The sequence below is a fragment of the Rhincodon typus genome, chromosome 7, assembly GCF_021869965.1.
Source record: "Rhincodon typus isolate 14 chromosome 7, sRhiTyp1.1, whole genome shotgun sequence".
NCBI classification, from domain to species: Eukaryota; Metazoa; Chordata; class Chondrichthyes; order Orectolobiformes; family Rhincodontidae; genus Rhincodon; species Rhincodon typus.
Window position 1 is genome coordinate 5,155,343 of NC_063338.1, and position 15,089 is coordinate 5,170,431.

General features: G+C 41.9%; 1 protein-coding gene across 1 annotated transcript in view; it reads left to right on the plus strand.

Moving 5' to 3' along the window:
• bmpr2b (bone morphogenetic protein receptor, type II b (serine/threonine kinase)) overlaps positions 1 to 15,089 on the plus strand; it is a 297,603-nt gene that overhangs the window by 141,915 nt on the left and 140,599 nt on the right. The window contains exon 3 of the mRNA XM_048598830.1: positions 8,040 to 8,213. Within this exon, the coding sequence (XP_048454787.1) occupies positions 8,040 to 8,213 (174 nt within the window). The remainder of the gene's footprint in view (positions 1 to 8,039; positions 8,214 to 15,089) is intronic.

A 15,089-nucleotide genomic window follows, 5' to 3' on the forward strand; every position in this document is an offset into this window, starting at 1 on the left:
TTGTGAATGCACTGAAAATGCGCTAATCCCAATTTCCCACAATTGCCCCATATCCTTGAATGTTATGATATTTGAATTACTCATCCAAATATTTTTTAAAGGTAATGCTTCCAGCCGTCACTACGTTCTCAGGCAGTGCATTCAAGATTCCCACTACCCGCTGAGTGAAAAAGGTTTTTCTCAAATCCCCTCTGAATATCCTGCCCCCTGTCCTAAAACTCCTCCCTTTTGCGATTGACCCCTCAACCAAGGGGAACAGCTGCTGTCTATTCACCGCATCCCTACCCCTCATAATCTTATACACTTCAGTCATGACCCTCTCAGTCTTCTCTGCTCTAAGCAAAACAATCCAAGCCTAATAAGTCTCCTCGTATAGCTCAATCCCATACAACATCTCCTCCGTACTGCCTCTAGTGCTATCACATCCTTCCTGTAGTGAGGTGATCAGAACTGTACTCCAGTACACAGTACACAGCTGTGACCTAACCAACACTCTGAACAACTCCAACATTACCTCCTTGCTGTTATACTGTATGCACGACTGATGATATGCCTGCTTAACTGTCCTATTCATGTCCTGTGCGGACTTCAGGGATCTGTGAATAATTACCCCAAGATCCCTCTCTTCCTCTAGTCTACCCAGTATCCTGCCATTCATTAATTATTCCCTCATCTTGTTTCTTCTTCCAAAGTGCATCACCTCCACTTGTCAGAGTTAAATGCCATCTCCCACTGCTCTGCCCATCTGACCAACCCATCTATATCTTCCTGTAACCTATAACCATCTTCGCTGTTAACAACTCTATGAATCATGGTTTCATTTGAAAATTTACTTAACATTCCCTCCACATTTTCTTCTGTATATAACAAACAATAAGGGTCCCAGTACTGATCCTTGGGCTACACCGCTGGACACCGGCATTCAGTCATTTGAACAGCCTTTTTACAACTACCCTTTGTATCCTGTTACTGAGCCAGTTTCTGAACAATCTTGCCAAGTTTTCCTCAATTCCATGTGCTTTAACCTTTTCAATCAATCTCTCTTGTGGGACCTTGACAAAAGCTTTCCTAAAATCCATATAAATTAAATCAATTGAACTTTACTCATCCACACATTTGATCACGTTTTTGAAAAATGCTAACAAATTTGTTAGGCATGACCTCCCTCTGACAAAGCCATGCTCATTATCCCTAATTAACCCATGCCTTTCCAAGTGGGTATTAATTCTCCCCTTCAGAATTTTCTCCAGTAGTTGCCCTACCACTGACATGAGACTGACCAGTCTGTAATTTACTGATTCATCTCCATCACCCCTCTTAAAAAGTGGAACCACATTAGGCATCTTCCAGTCCTCTGGCATTTCCTCCGTGGCCAGAGAGGATTTAAAAATTTGTGTCAGAGTCCCTGCAACCTAGGCTGCCTCGCCTCCACAGCAGCCTAGGTTGCAATTCATCCAGGCCAGGGTATTTGTGTGTAAGCCCAGTAGAGCCTTTTAATACCTTCTCATTTCCTATGTCAAAATGCAAGTTCCTCACAGTCCCTTTCCCTGAATTCCGTACCTAGGTTCTCCTTTTCCAGAGTGAAGACTGCAGAGAAGTATTCATTTAACACCCTTGCAATATCCTGCAGTTTCCTCCTAATCCTGTTCGCAAGTCCTTTCTCATGGCGCCTTTTTGCTCTTCTAATTGCTTTATTAAGTTCCCTCCTATACTTCCTGTATTCCTGTCGGGCCGCAGTGAAGTGCTCCCTTTGGACTTGCTAAAACCCCTGCTCCTCTTCTTTATCGAGCCTTGAATTGTCCTGGACACCTACAGTTCTCTGAACTTATTGCTCCTACATTTCCCTCTGACAGATATATATTTGACCTGTACTGTCCCGAGCTCCTTCTTGAATGCTCCCCCCTGCTCCACGGTAGACTTAACTGCAAGGAGCTGTTCCCAGTCTACTGTATCAAGATCCTGCTTTATTTCAAGAAAATCTACCTTTCCATCAATCTAAAGCTGTCTTTTGCAGGCCATCTTTTTCCGTGTCCAGAACAAATTTGAACCGTGCCGTGTTGTGGTTGCTATTTCCTAAATGTTCCCCCACTGCCACATCGAACACTTGTCCGGCTTCTTTCCCCAGAATCAGATCTAGCTCTGTGCTGTCCCTTGTTGGGCCTTCTATGTATTGATACAAAAGACTCCCCTAGAGACATTTCAAGAAATCCACCCCTCTAAACCCTTAACACTGTAACTGTCCCAATTTATGTTGGGAAAGTTGAAATCCCCTGGTATAATTACCCGATTATTACTCTTACAGCGACACATCATTCTACAGCAAAGGATGCAAGTCACAGTGAACTGTCTATGTAATTGCTCCTCTGTTTCCTGCTGACTCTTTGGGGGTCAATAATACACTCTCAGTAAAGTAGCTGCCCCCTTTACATTCCTAAGTTCTATCCACAAAACCTTATTTGAGGACCCTTCCAAAATAACATCTTTTTGTAGTAATTGACTCCTTAATTAGTAGTGCTACACCACCACCCTTTTTACACCCTCCTGGGTTTCATCTAAAGATCCTATAGCCTGGAATGTCAAGTTGCCAATCCAGCCTTTCCCTCAACCATGTTTCTGTGATGGCAACAATCTCATACTTCCATGTGTCAATTTACGCCATTAACTCATCCGTTTTACCTCTATACTCCTACGATTAAAGACCAATCAGCCTTGCCTTACATCTTGGCACTCAACATAGCTGAACTCACTGTGACTTGCTTCCTTTGCTGTAGCATGGTGTGTCTCTGTTTCATCGATATTCTGTGTCCCCTGCCAGACTAGTTTAAACTCCTCCCAATAGCAGTAGCAAATCTTTCTGCAAGGATGTTGGTCCCAGTGTGATTCAGGTGCAGACCGTCCTGTTTGTACATGTCCCACCTTCCCCAGAAATGGTCCAGTGATCCAGGAATCTCAGATCCTTCCTCCTGCACCAATTCTTGAGCCACGCATTCACCTGTCCTATTTTCCTATTTCTGAACTTGATAGCACATTGCTCTGGGAGTAATCCAGAGATTACAACCATTGAGATCCTGCTTTTTAATTTGCCTGGCTTCCTGAATTCTTGAAGCAAGACCTTATTCCTCACTTTGCCCATATCATTGGTACCAACATGTACGACAACCTCTAACTCATGATCCTCCCCCTTCAGGATGCCCTTAACCAACATCCCTGACCCTGGCACCAGGGAGGCGACACAGCAAATCTGGAGTCACATCTTTGGCTACAGAAATGCCTATCTGCTCCCCTAAAGAATCCCCTAACATTATTGATCTACCTTTCTTCTTCCTCCTTCTCCAGCCCCTACGGTGAAGCTGCTTATGGTGCCAGAAGCTTGCTCCAATTGCATTCCTTTGTCAGCTTCCAAAATGAAACACCAGTTAGCAAATGGGACCCCAGGGACTTCCTGTACTGCTGGCCTGTTCTTTCTGGACTGTCTGGTGGTCACCCATTCCTTTCTTTCCTCTAGTCCCTTGAGCTGTGGTGTGACCACCTTTCTAAATGTGCTGTCCATATAACTCTCAGCCTCATGAATGTGCCATAGTGTCCCCAACCACTGCTCAAGCTCCAAGCCCAGAGCTCCAACTTCTGCAGCTGGGAGCACTTCCTGCACTTGTGGTCATCATAGAACCCCTACAGTGTGGAGATAGGCCCTTCGGCCTAACAAGTCCACACCGACCCACAGAGCATCCCACCCGGACCCAATCAACCTGATCTACATATCGCTGAACATTATGGGCAATTTAGCATGGCCAATCCACCTAGCCTGCACATCTTTGGACTGTGGGAGAAAACCGGAGTACCCGGAGGAAACCCACGCAGACACGGGGAGAATGTGCAAACTCCACACAGACAGTTACCCGAGGGTGGAATCGAACCCAGGTCCCTGGCGTTGTGAGGCAGCAGTGCTAACCACTGAGCCACCATACCACCATCTCGGACACTGGCAGCCTACAGGACTCCCCACTATGACAAGCTACACATTCCACTTGGCTTGCCTCTCCTGACATCCCTTAACCTTACAATTAACACCTTAAACTAGAATTATTCATCTAATTTTGTTAGACTTCCTACTCTATCACTAAAGTTATGAAAAGGTTAGCTGGACCCTGGAGCTCTAAAACCGTTGGATAAGAGAGGGTTAAGCAGTAATTGTCAGGTGCCCAATACTCAGCAATCCAGAGCCATTCTCACCTTTTGAAGTTATGAAGTCAACAGGAGCTGCACTGAAAATTCTTGCATTGTTCCTGCTTTATTTACACTGCACTAGATTTCTAGGCTTACCAGTTACTGTGTCCCCACCCCCTGGCTGCTACTGTGGGTTTTCCCAACTGCTGCTCCAAGCTAAGCACCATGTAAAGACTAACTTAGAACCAGATGACCATTTAACCAGACATTTATCTTAATTGGTTCTGATTTTGATTTGCTAAGCAACTTTAACTGTTTCAAACCAGATGTAGGTGGACTTTCCAAGATAACTTCTTGGATACCGGTCTACGAATTATCTTACTCAGTTTCATTCAAGTAGGACTCTTTTGCTGTCTCAAGTCCCCGTACTGTCAACAATTACAATGGCTTGCCAGTTAGGATCTTGAAGAAAATTTTAACCATTTGACCGAGGCTTAGCTATGTTTTGAGGTTTTGCTGTGGGCCGACCTAGAGTCTAGTCCATGCCCTGTATATATAATATAATCTGTATGCCCCTAAGTCTTTTTGATCTGTACATCCTTGCTTACTACGATGTGCCTGTACTGCTCATATACAAAGTTTTTCACTGTACTTCGGTAGACATGACAATAATCAAACAATCAATCAATCAAGTCACTTTGATGATAGCAAGGCGTTGAGTTATACATCACGGAAACAGGCCCTTTGGTCCAACTTGTTCACGCCAACCAGACATACGAATCTAACCTAGTCTCATTTGTCGGCATTTGGCCCATATCTCTCTGCACTGTTCCTATTCATATAACCAAGGTGCCTTTTAAATGGTGTAATTTTATCCGCCTCCAGCTCTTCATCAGGTCATTCCATACATGCACCACTCTCTGCCTGAAAACGTTGTCCCTCAGGTACATGGTGGATGAGGACAGGAAAATTACACCGTTGTTCAACATAAAACAAAAAGTTTAAGGATAAACCTAACAACAATAGTTTGACCTTGGTGGTGAGAAATCTTGCAGATGTGACATTTTTCTAATCGACCTGTTGAGAGTGTTATTACACCTGCAGCAGGTGGGACTTGAAATCGGCATTCCTGGCCCAGAGGCAGGGACGCTACTGCTGCCCCACAAGGTCCCTTCTAAGTTGCCGCTATGATGACCCAGGGTAAGTTTTCCCCTCGTTCTTTAAACCTATGCTCGCTAGTTTTGGACTCCCTCACCCTGGGAAAAAGACCTTGGCTATTCACCCTATCCATGCCCCTCATGATTTTATTAAACACTATTAGGTCACCCCTCAGCCTCCAAAGCTCCAGAGGAAAAAGCCCTGCCTATTCTGCCTCTCCCTATAACTCAAGCCCCTTATTCAATGAGGTCCAGCTGGCTGACCTTGCTACAATCACTATACCTTCTTAACCACCTTATCTATCTAATCTGCTACCTTCAGTGATATGCACAGCAAAGTTCCTCTGATCTTCTGAAGTTTCCACGGTGCCGCTGTTCAGTGTAATCAGTGTTGCTTTATTAGCTCTCTTGAAGTGAATTATCTCACACTTTTCTGGGTTGAATTCCAATTGCTACTGCTCTGCCCACTCAACCAGCCTGTGGATATCCTCCTGACATTTAGGGTATCCTCCTCAATGTTTACCACCCTACTGATTTCTGTGTTATCCACAAGTGTCTTGAACATGCCCTCTACGTTTAAGTTCGTTAATGTAAGCTACAAGCAGCAAGGGTCTGGGCCTTTCCTTATGTTCGTGACTGTGCCCATGTCTTCCAAATCTGATTATCTCTGTGGCCCCTAATAGACCCTACCTTTCCCAATAGCTATTTTCTCATTCTTTATTTACCTTTTCTGAAAAAACACCCTTTGAGTATTCCTTTATTCTCTCCACCAATGCTTTCTCATGCATTCTCTTTACTTTCTCAATTTCAAGTTCTCTCCATATTTTTTCTACATTAGAGCCTTTGGTATCTGCCATAAGCTTCTCTTTTCTTCTTAGTCTTAATGTTTTACCCACATTGACACCCAGGCTTCTTTGGTCTTGTTCCCACCCTTTGACTTTATAGGTACCCTGTACTCTTCACTATTTCCTCTTCAGATTCTTTCCTCTGATCTGACACAACACTATCTGCAAGTAGCTATCCCAGTCCACTTGGACCAAATTGTTCCTATGTAAGTAAAATCAGCCTTTACACTACTTAGTACATTTTTTTAACCGGCCCATCCTCTCACCATCATGAATGCACCATAGTGTCCCCAGCTACTGTTCAGCATCGTACCCCAGAGTTCGGACTGCTGCAGCCAAAGTCATTTCCTGCACACATGGTCATCCAGATTTGCCACGAGTATCAAGGATCTCCCACATTGTACAGGATGTGCAAATCATGGGCCTGAGCTCCCCAGACATAGCTCAATATGGACCTTTGTTGTTATTTTACCTTTAATCCTACTTAAGTATAGACGAGAAAAATCTTATTTATTTCCTAGTTCCCACAGAGGTCCATATCTTTCTGGCTCGCTGTGAGGGTTCTAACCTTGTATGCGTCTATGTTGCTGCCTGTCTGTCACAGGATCTTAACCTCACCCCTTCCTTTTCACTTATCCCCTTCAATTTATCCTTCCCAACAGATTCTTGCTTCCAAATTTAAGAAGGTGGAGCGATTAAACCTGGTTGTACTTAAAGCTGTCAAGTCACCAGGATTGGATAAAATGTATCAGAGAATATTGAAGGAAATCTGGGTAGAAATTTCAGAGGCATTGATCATAATCTTCCAATCCTCCTTCGATTTGGAGATAGTGGATGAGGACTGGAAAATTACACCGTTGTTCGAAACAAAACAAAAAGTTAGTAAAGATAAACCCAACAACAACAGTTTGACCTTGGTGATGGGAAATCTTGCAGATGTGACATTTTTCTAATCAACCTGTTGAGAATGTTATTACTCCCGGAGAAGATGGGACTTGAACTCGGCCTTCCTGGCCCAGAGGTAGGGACGCTTCTGCTGCCCCACAAGGGCCGTTTTAAGTTGCCGCTATGATGACCCAGGGTAAAATTACAGCACCAAGACAAATGAGGCCAGGGTGGATTTATTAAGAGAAAACTATTTTTACCTACCTAGATTGAAATGTTTTTATGATGTTACAGAAAGTCATATGATAGCAGTGGTGTACATGGACTTGCAAAAAGTCTTCAACAAATCTTTATCACTTTATCAGAAAAGTTGAGCCATCAAATGATGGGACACTGGCAGTATGGATACAAAGTTGGTTGAGTGACTGGGAACAAAAGGTTTTGCTGGTCTATGTTAATGAACTAGTTCTGAAAGTTGGACACAATTTCAAAATTTATATATGATGCAAAACTTGAAGAATGCAGTCAAGTCCCATCACCTGAGTGTCTGCCTTTCATAAATTCACTTAGCCAAACAAAATATACTAATGTAGAAATTTTGAGCCTGCTCCACCTTTTGATACAATCATGGCTGATAGTCTATCTCAATTCCATATTCCTGCTTTCTATACATACTCCTTGATGCCTTCAATATCTGAAAAACTATTGACCTCTTTCTGGAATACACTCACTGATCCAGTCTCCACAGCCTTCTGTGGTCTGACTTCTACAAGCTGACAACCCTTTGAGTGAGCATACCCTGACTGGTTCTAGACTCCCCAGCCAGAGGAAAAAATTTTCCTACATCTACGAATAGGAAATCTTTGGAAGGATATGGGCCAAATGCATGTGTGTGATAAAATCTCTGAACACACTGATTAGAAAAATAAGTCAAGTGGCTCCAGCAGTGTCTTTGACTTACGTTCTTCTTTCTGTTTATTCATGCAAGGCTGCTGGGCTCATGTTGGAGATAAGGAGGATTGCTGCTCCCCAGAGTGTGTGGTAATAAACCACAGACAAAATGGGACTTTCCGCTTCTGCTGCTGTAGTACCGACATGTGCAATGTCAACTTCACCGAGAACTTTGTCCCACTGCCTGACCCGACGGAAACAGTACCACCCAGTAAGTAGCTAATTCTACTTGTAAGAACAGCAGAACACTATGGAAATACTATGGAGAGAGGAAGAGGGCTAACATTTGAAGTCATTGACCTTCCAGCAGAAAAGTCTGAAGATGCTGGTGGTCTGTAAACAAAAAAGGAATCTGCTAGAAGTATCTAGGTCAGGTAGTGTCTATGTAAAGAGAAACAGTTAATATTTTGTCATTCACTTGTTGCCAGTCCTGCTGAATATTGCCAGCCATCTCTCTTGCAATGAAAAATAGAGATGTATAGGAGTTTTCAAATCCATGTAGAGCATGGAAAGGGAGTGTTTGTGTTTAGGTTGGTGGAGACTATTGGATCTGAGAGTGTCAGAAGAATGCTTACGACACATTTCAGAGACTCTGGCATTTATTTTTTATAAATACCAACGGCAATTGTAAGACAAAAGTTAGAGATGAGTTAAGTCACATTTGCAGTCATTTGACACTAACCTTCAGTTTTAATAATGTGTAGGTTGCACAAGGGGTAAAAGCAGAAATGGAGATAACAAGGTGTAGAGCAGGATGAACACAGCAGGACAAGCAGCATCAGAGGAGCAGGAAGGCTGATGTTTCGGGCTTAGACCCTTCTTCAGAAATCTAGGCCCGAAACGTCAGCCTTCCTGCTGCTTTGATGCTGCTTGGCCTGCTGTGTTCATCCAGCTCTGCACCTTGTTATCTCAGATTCTCCAGCATCTGCAGTTCCTGCTATCTCTAAAGCAGAAATGGAGCTCTGTTGTTTCCAGGTGGTGGGAAAGAAGATTTATAAGTGAGTACACATTCAGGATGCAGAGAGGAGGAAGAACTCAAAGGATGGTGAATTCAGGTTTCAATGAAGAGATTCAACAGAAAGGCTTGGAAGGCAGAAATGAGAAAGAAATGTGATGGACAAAAGCAAAATACCGTGGCTTCTAGAATCTGAAATAACGTAAATTGCTAGAAACAAGTCAGTTGGCATTTGTGGATAGAGATTGTGATGGAGAAGGTTATCAGTTGTGATGGGTAGACTTATATGTATAGTAATGAATACATGAGACAAAAGATGCATTCTTTCAATCTGAACATTGGAATATAGCATTGACATGCCTTGTTAGATCTTGACCTGTCGTTGCTCTTTTTTATATGCACCGAACCTGTTAGGCACTATGGAAAGTTGGACGATGTAATTTTAATTTGGGATGAATTACAGCCCATGTCACTTAATGGTTATGTAGCAGTGTGTTTTCTTTGAATTTTTTCTCACCTGTTACCTGTCGCTACCAGGTAAACACTACTACTGCAGAGTCCGGGACAGAGGGGAAATACATCAAGGTTCAGTAACGGGGCCCAGGCTCTAGGGGCAACTGTGAGGATAAGGCGTGGGCAGCCAGGAACAACACTGGGGTCTCTGGTTTCTGATCCTGCCCCTGCACTATTACCAGGATGCATTTTGCACATCCTTTCATTCATATACAACCTTCATCATGTAAGGCTTAACAAGAGAGCATACTAATTTGAGCCCAGATTTTCCACTTCCTATATGTATATTTTACTTTTTCAAGCTTAGAATTCGAAAATATTGCATAGCCAAACAGATATTTTTTGGTTAGAGGTAGAAATGTTGAATAAAATATAGCAGCTGTGTTTTACGCAGTAGAAGATGGTGAGGTAAATTATCAAGTAATTTGTTTCTAAATTTTGAGAGGTTTATCATAGAATTCCCTTGATTGTTTGAGTTGAGTCCCAGGATTTTTTTTACAACTGGTCAATAAAGGAGCATGGTCAGTATGAGGGAGGCTTCACCTAAATGAGATAAAGGTCAAGATTGTATTTCTGAGTATTTCATTCAAAGTAGGAATTTGGCATACATGGGTGGGGAAAGAGGTGCTTTAAGAAAGGTCTATTGCAAGAAGTGTGCTGGATGGAGAAGAGGTGCTTCTTTTCATACTTTTTCTTTCAATCTCCATTAATTGATTTTAATTTTTTTGCAGCAGAAGGGGCAGGTAAATCAGTAACTGTTATATTAGAAATTGTAAATTTTTTCAATATCTTAGGTATTGTTTTGTTTCATCAGTATTGTAAAGTTTACTGGTAGTGCTAAAATCTTGAGGGGTGTAGGCTGTACTAACTATAAATTCATTAGCAATTACTAATTAATTAACCCATATTAGAGGAGGCAGGGTGGATGATGTGCTGTAACTGCAGAACGTGGGAGCTTCTGGATGTCAGTATGATCCTGAAAGGTCTGAGTGAATGCCCAGATATAAAATTATGACACTGTGAGTTCAGGTGCAGCATTCAAATGGTTTTATTGCACATGCACAGCATTGGCTCCCTGCATGCTATCCAAGTATTTCTCCACTGAGGTTCAAAATGAGTACAGTTTACCACTAAGAGCATGAGAAGACAAAAGCCACAGCATAATAATCTCCAGTGGGCTGATAATTGTGTTACTGTACAATTATATTTTGGTAATTAAATCACAGAGATTTGGTTTTGTTTTTCCAGAGACAGGAAAGAGTGAGTGTTTATTTTGTATAAAAGGTTTACGGAGGTGAAAGGATTTGAAGTATTGGCCTTCTCCATTTCTTAATTAGGTTATCCCATGTCATTATTGGAATGCCTGCAAGTAACCACACACGCTACACACATCACAAAAACACGCATTATGTATGTACGTACGCACACCCACACACACACACACACACACACCCACCCATTTGTTATTTGCAATTTTTTGGCTGAACTCTTTGCATCATTTGACCTCTCTTATAAGTCTTGGTTGTCTATATATGTTGCAGCATCCTGGCTGCTGCTCCTAACTGATACTCTAAAACCAGATTCTGCATCTTCAATCCAGGGCAAATAGACATGTAGTTAATGTCTGTGCTTGCAGGGAATTCAGCTCAGAGTTTCTGAGTTGGAGGCAGGGCTGCAGACACTTTGGGGAAGGTTGGCGTATCTGTTCTGGGCCAATGAATAACTTGCCAATGAATGACTAAGTGGGAAGGGGAGATTCCACTGGTCATGGTCCAGGTCTGCACCATGACACAGATAGAATTAGGAAAAAGGTTCTGCTGAGTGAATATGAGAAGTATGTGTTCAGTTAAAAAGTGGACCTGCAAAGTTTAAATTCTCTGGAGCATGACCCTAACTGTGCAATTTGGCACAGGATGCATAAAAAATTTAGAGTAACAAATGCCTCATTCAAAGACTGTGGGAGAAGTGGGCTTCAGTACATGGCACATTGGCACCAGGACTGGGACAGATGGGATCTGTACTGTTGGCATGATCTGCACCTCAGTTGAGCTAGGATTGGTGTTCTTGTGAGCCACATAACTGTGGAAATAGAGAAACTTTAAACAAAACAGGCTTTTGAGCAATCAAGTTTGGCTAGATGTAACAAATCAAGATGGAGTCGAGACAGGCAAGCAAAATTCTAACATGGAAAATGAAGGTCAGAAGTCTATCCCTGCAGTTAAAAATAGAAGCTACAAAGATAACAAAGAAAAAAATTAAAGGCTTTGCATGCATGCATTCTTTGTAGCATTCATAACAAAGTAAATGATAGCATACATTGAAGTGGATAAGTATGATCTGATGGCCATCATGGAGAGGTGGCGGTAGCTAGACTAGGATTGGTTCCTGAATATTCTGAGGGGTATGACATTCGAGAAGAATAGGAAACTATGAAAAGGCAAAGGACTTATGAAAGATGGTATTGGTGCAGTATTCAGAGATGACTGTAGTTCAAAATATCAGGGTGTAGAATTGGTTTGGGCGGAGATCAGGAATAGTAACAGAAATTATTCACTTGTTGGAGTGAACCTCAGGCCCCTGAACAGTAACAATAATGCACGACGAAGTATAGAAGAAGAAACGTGGGTGCTTGTGATAAATGAATGTCAATAATTTCGTAACCAGCATATAAACTGGAAAAATCAAGATTGTTTATAGTAGCTTCAGTGAGAGGTTCATAGACTGATATCAAGCTAGTTTCTTAGAGCAACAAATTCTGCATTTAACAGAGAGCAAGTTCTATTAAACTGAGCATTGTGTAATGTGACAGGAGTACGTAATGACTTCTGAGTAAAGGCACCTTTAAGTTTCAGCGATCATAACATGATTGAAGTTTGCATCCAGTTTGGAAGGGAGAAAGATGCATCTAAGACTAGTATATTAAAATTAAAAAGGGCAGCTATAGCCTTTAATGAAAACTGAGCTAGCTGCAGTGAACTGCAATATTAGGTTTGGAGATGGATAAGAAAAAAGCACTAGCAGACATTTAAAGGGTTATTTCAGAAAACTCAGAAAAAGTACATTCCTGCTGTAAAGAAAACCTCCAAGGGTGGACCCAGTATCCGTGTTTAACTAAAAAAGTTAAGGAGAGCATTAAACTTGAGGATAAAGTATGTAATTATCCCAGGGTAATGGCAGATCAGATGACTGGCTAGAATTCAAAGAAGAGCAGAGAATGACTAAAAGTTTAATCAGGATAAATAAATTAGAGCTCAAGAGGAAGCTAGATAGAAACAGAAAAGCAGATGACATGACTTCCTAGTGATGTCTGGGAAGGAAGAGAGTAAGTAAAGTGAGTGTTGGTCCTCTAGAGGGGAAAAATGAGAAGTTCAGAGCCCATAATAAAAAAAAAAGACAGCTATAATGAGTAAATATTTGACTTTTGTCTTCACCACTACAGAGTATATTAGAAACATCTCAGTAATACCTGCAAATCAAAAGGTTGCAGAAAGAGGTGAACTTGGTGAATTTATAATCACTATGAACGTTGAACTGAGTAAACTTATGGAACTGCCATTAAATCTCTGGGTCCTGATGGACATTGTCCTAACATCTTATAAGAAGTAGCTAATGATGTTGTAGATGTATTGGTGTTTATTTTCAAAAATTCATTACATTCTGTCAAGGTTCCGTTTGATTGGAAAATATAACTTCTCTATTCAAGAAGAAGGGGGTCGAACAGAAAACAGGATGATAGACCTTGATGTCTGTTATGGGGAAGGTATTAGAATCAGACATTCAGGTGGTTTTAACTTGGAAAACGCAAGGTAATCAGGAATGAGTCAGCATGTTTTCGTAAAGGGGAATTGTGTTCAAGCAATTTACTGAAATTCTTTGAAGTGATAACATGCTGGATAGTGAATGCATTGATGTACTTGATTACCAGAAGACATTTGACCTGGTTTAGCATGAAAGGTTTTTGTACAAAGTGGGAGCTCACGGTCTTGGAAGGTAAATAATAGAATGGATACCAGAATCATAGAGTTATATAGCACGGAAACAGAACCTTTGGTCCAACACATATTCGTTCCATACACATGCCACTTTCTCCATGAAAACGTTGCCCCTCGGGTCCCTTTTAAATACTTCCTCTCTCACCTTAGATTTATGCCCTCTAGTTTTGGACTCCCCTGCCTTGGAAAAAAGACCTTGGGTATTCACCGTATCCATGCCCCTCATGATTAGCCTCCGACAGTCTAGGGAGAAAAGGCCCCGGGTATTCAGTCTCTTCCTATAGCTCAAACCCTCCAATCCTGGCAACATCCTCATAAATCTTTTCTGAACTCCTTTCAAGTTTAAAAAACATCTTTCTGATAAGAGGGAGACTGGAATTAAATGCTGTATCTAAAAGTGGCCTCACCAATTATTTTTTTACAGCCGCAACATGACGTCCCAAATCCTATACTCAGTGCACTGACTAATGAAGGCCAGGGTGCCAAACACCTTTTTCACCATCTTATTTACCTGCGACTCCACTTTCAAGGAACTACGCACCTGCACCTCGAGGTCTCATTGTTTGGCAGAAATCCCCAGGGCCCTTCCATTAACTGTATAAGTCCTAACTTTTTTTTTGCCTTATCAACGCAACACCTCGCATTTATCTACATTATACTCCATCTGCTGCTACTCAGCCCATTGGCCCAACTGATCAAGGTCCCACTGTACTCTTCACTGTTCACAACATGACCAAGATTGGTGTCATCTGCAAACTTACTAACCATATCTATATTCAAATCCAAATCATTTAAACAAATGATGTAAAGCAGCAGACCACTGGTCATAGGCCGCCAGTTCATAAAACAATCCTCTACTACCATCCTCAGTCTCCCACTTTCAAGCCAATTTTGCTTTCAATTGACTAGCTCCCTAGCTGGCAGAAAACAGAGGGTATGCATAATTGGGTCTTTTACAGATTGGCAGGATATCACAAATAGCTGGACACTCTACTGTTTACATGTCTCTATGGAATATCTGCTCACTTGTGAGCAAGACCCATGCAATTAATATGGTCATTGTAGTTGGTTGCATTGATATCATGGCGTCCCCACAAGTCTTTCTCAGATGTGATGACACCTTTCTCCAAAATAAAGCCTCCTCCCCAGACATTGTTCTGACTGTGACAGGAGTGCAATGCAAATCAAGCCCCACTACTTAATCCAGACATATTTATACGTAGACATGATGAGACTTACGGCTTTATGGAGCAATGATGGGTGGAAAAATAGAGAAAGCCCTATTCATCAAAAATCCAAACTGAAAGAGTAGAATAAGGTGACTTTCTCATAGTTCCTTTAGCGTCTTGTTGCTGGGATCATGTTGCTGTCAACAAGAGCGATGGAAGCCCCTCTGTTTGGATGACAGGCCAGTCAGACGTAAGTCTCATGATTGAGTTTACATTTCAGTTTTCAGAGTTTGAGGGAATCAGGGAAGTGTTACTGATAGAAAATATTTATCACTGATACTCATGGAGTATTTCACTGAGAAGTTACTTCAACTGGCTTTCTTTAAGGGTTAACAAGGTGTAGAGCTGGATGAACACAGCAGGCCAAGCAGCATCATAGGAGCAGGAAGGCTGACGGT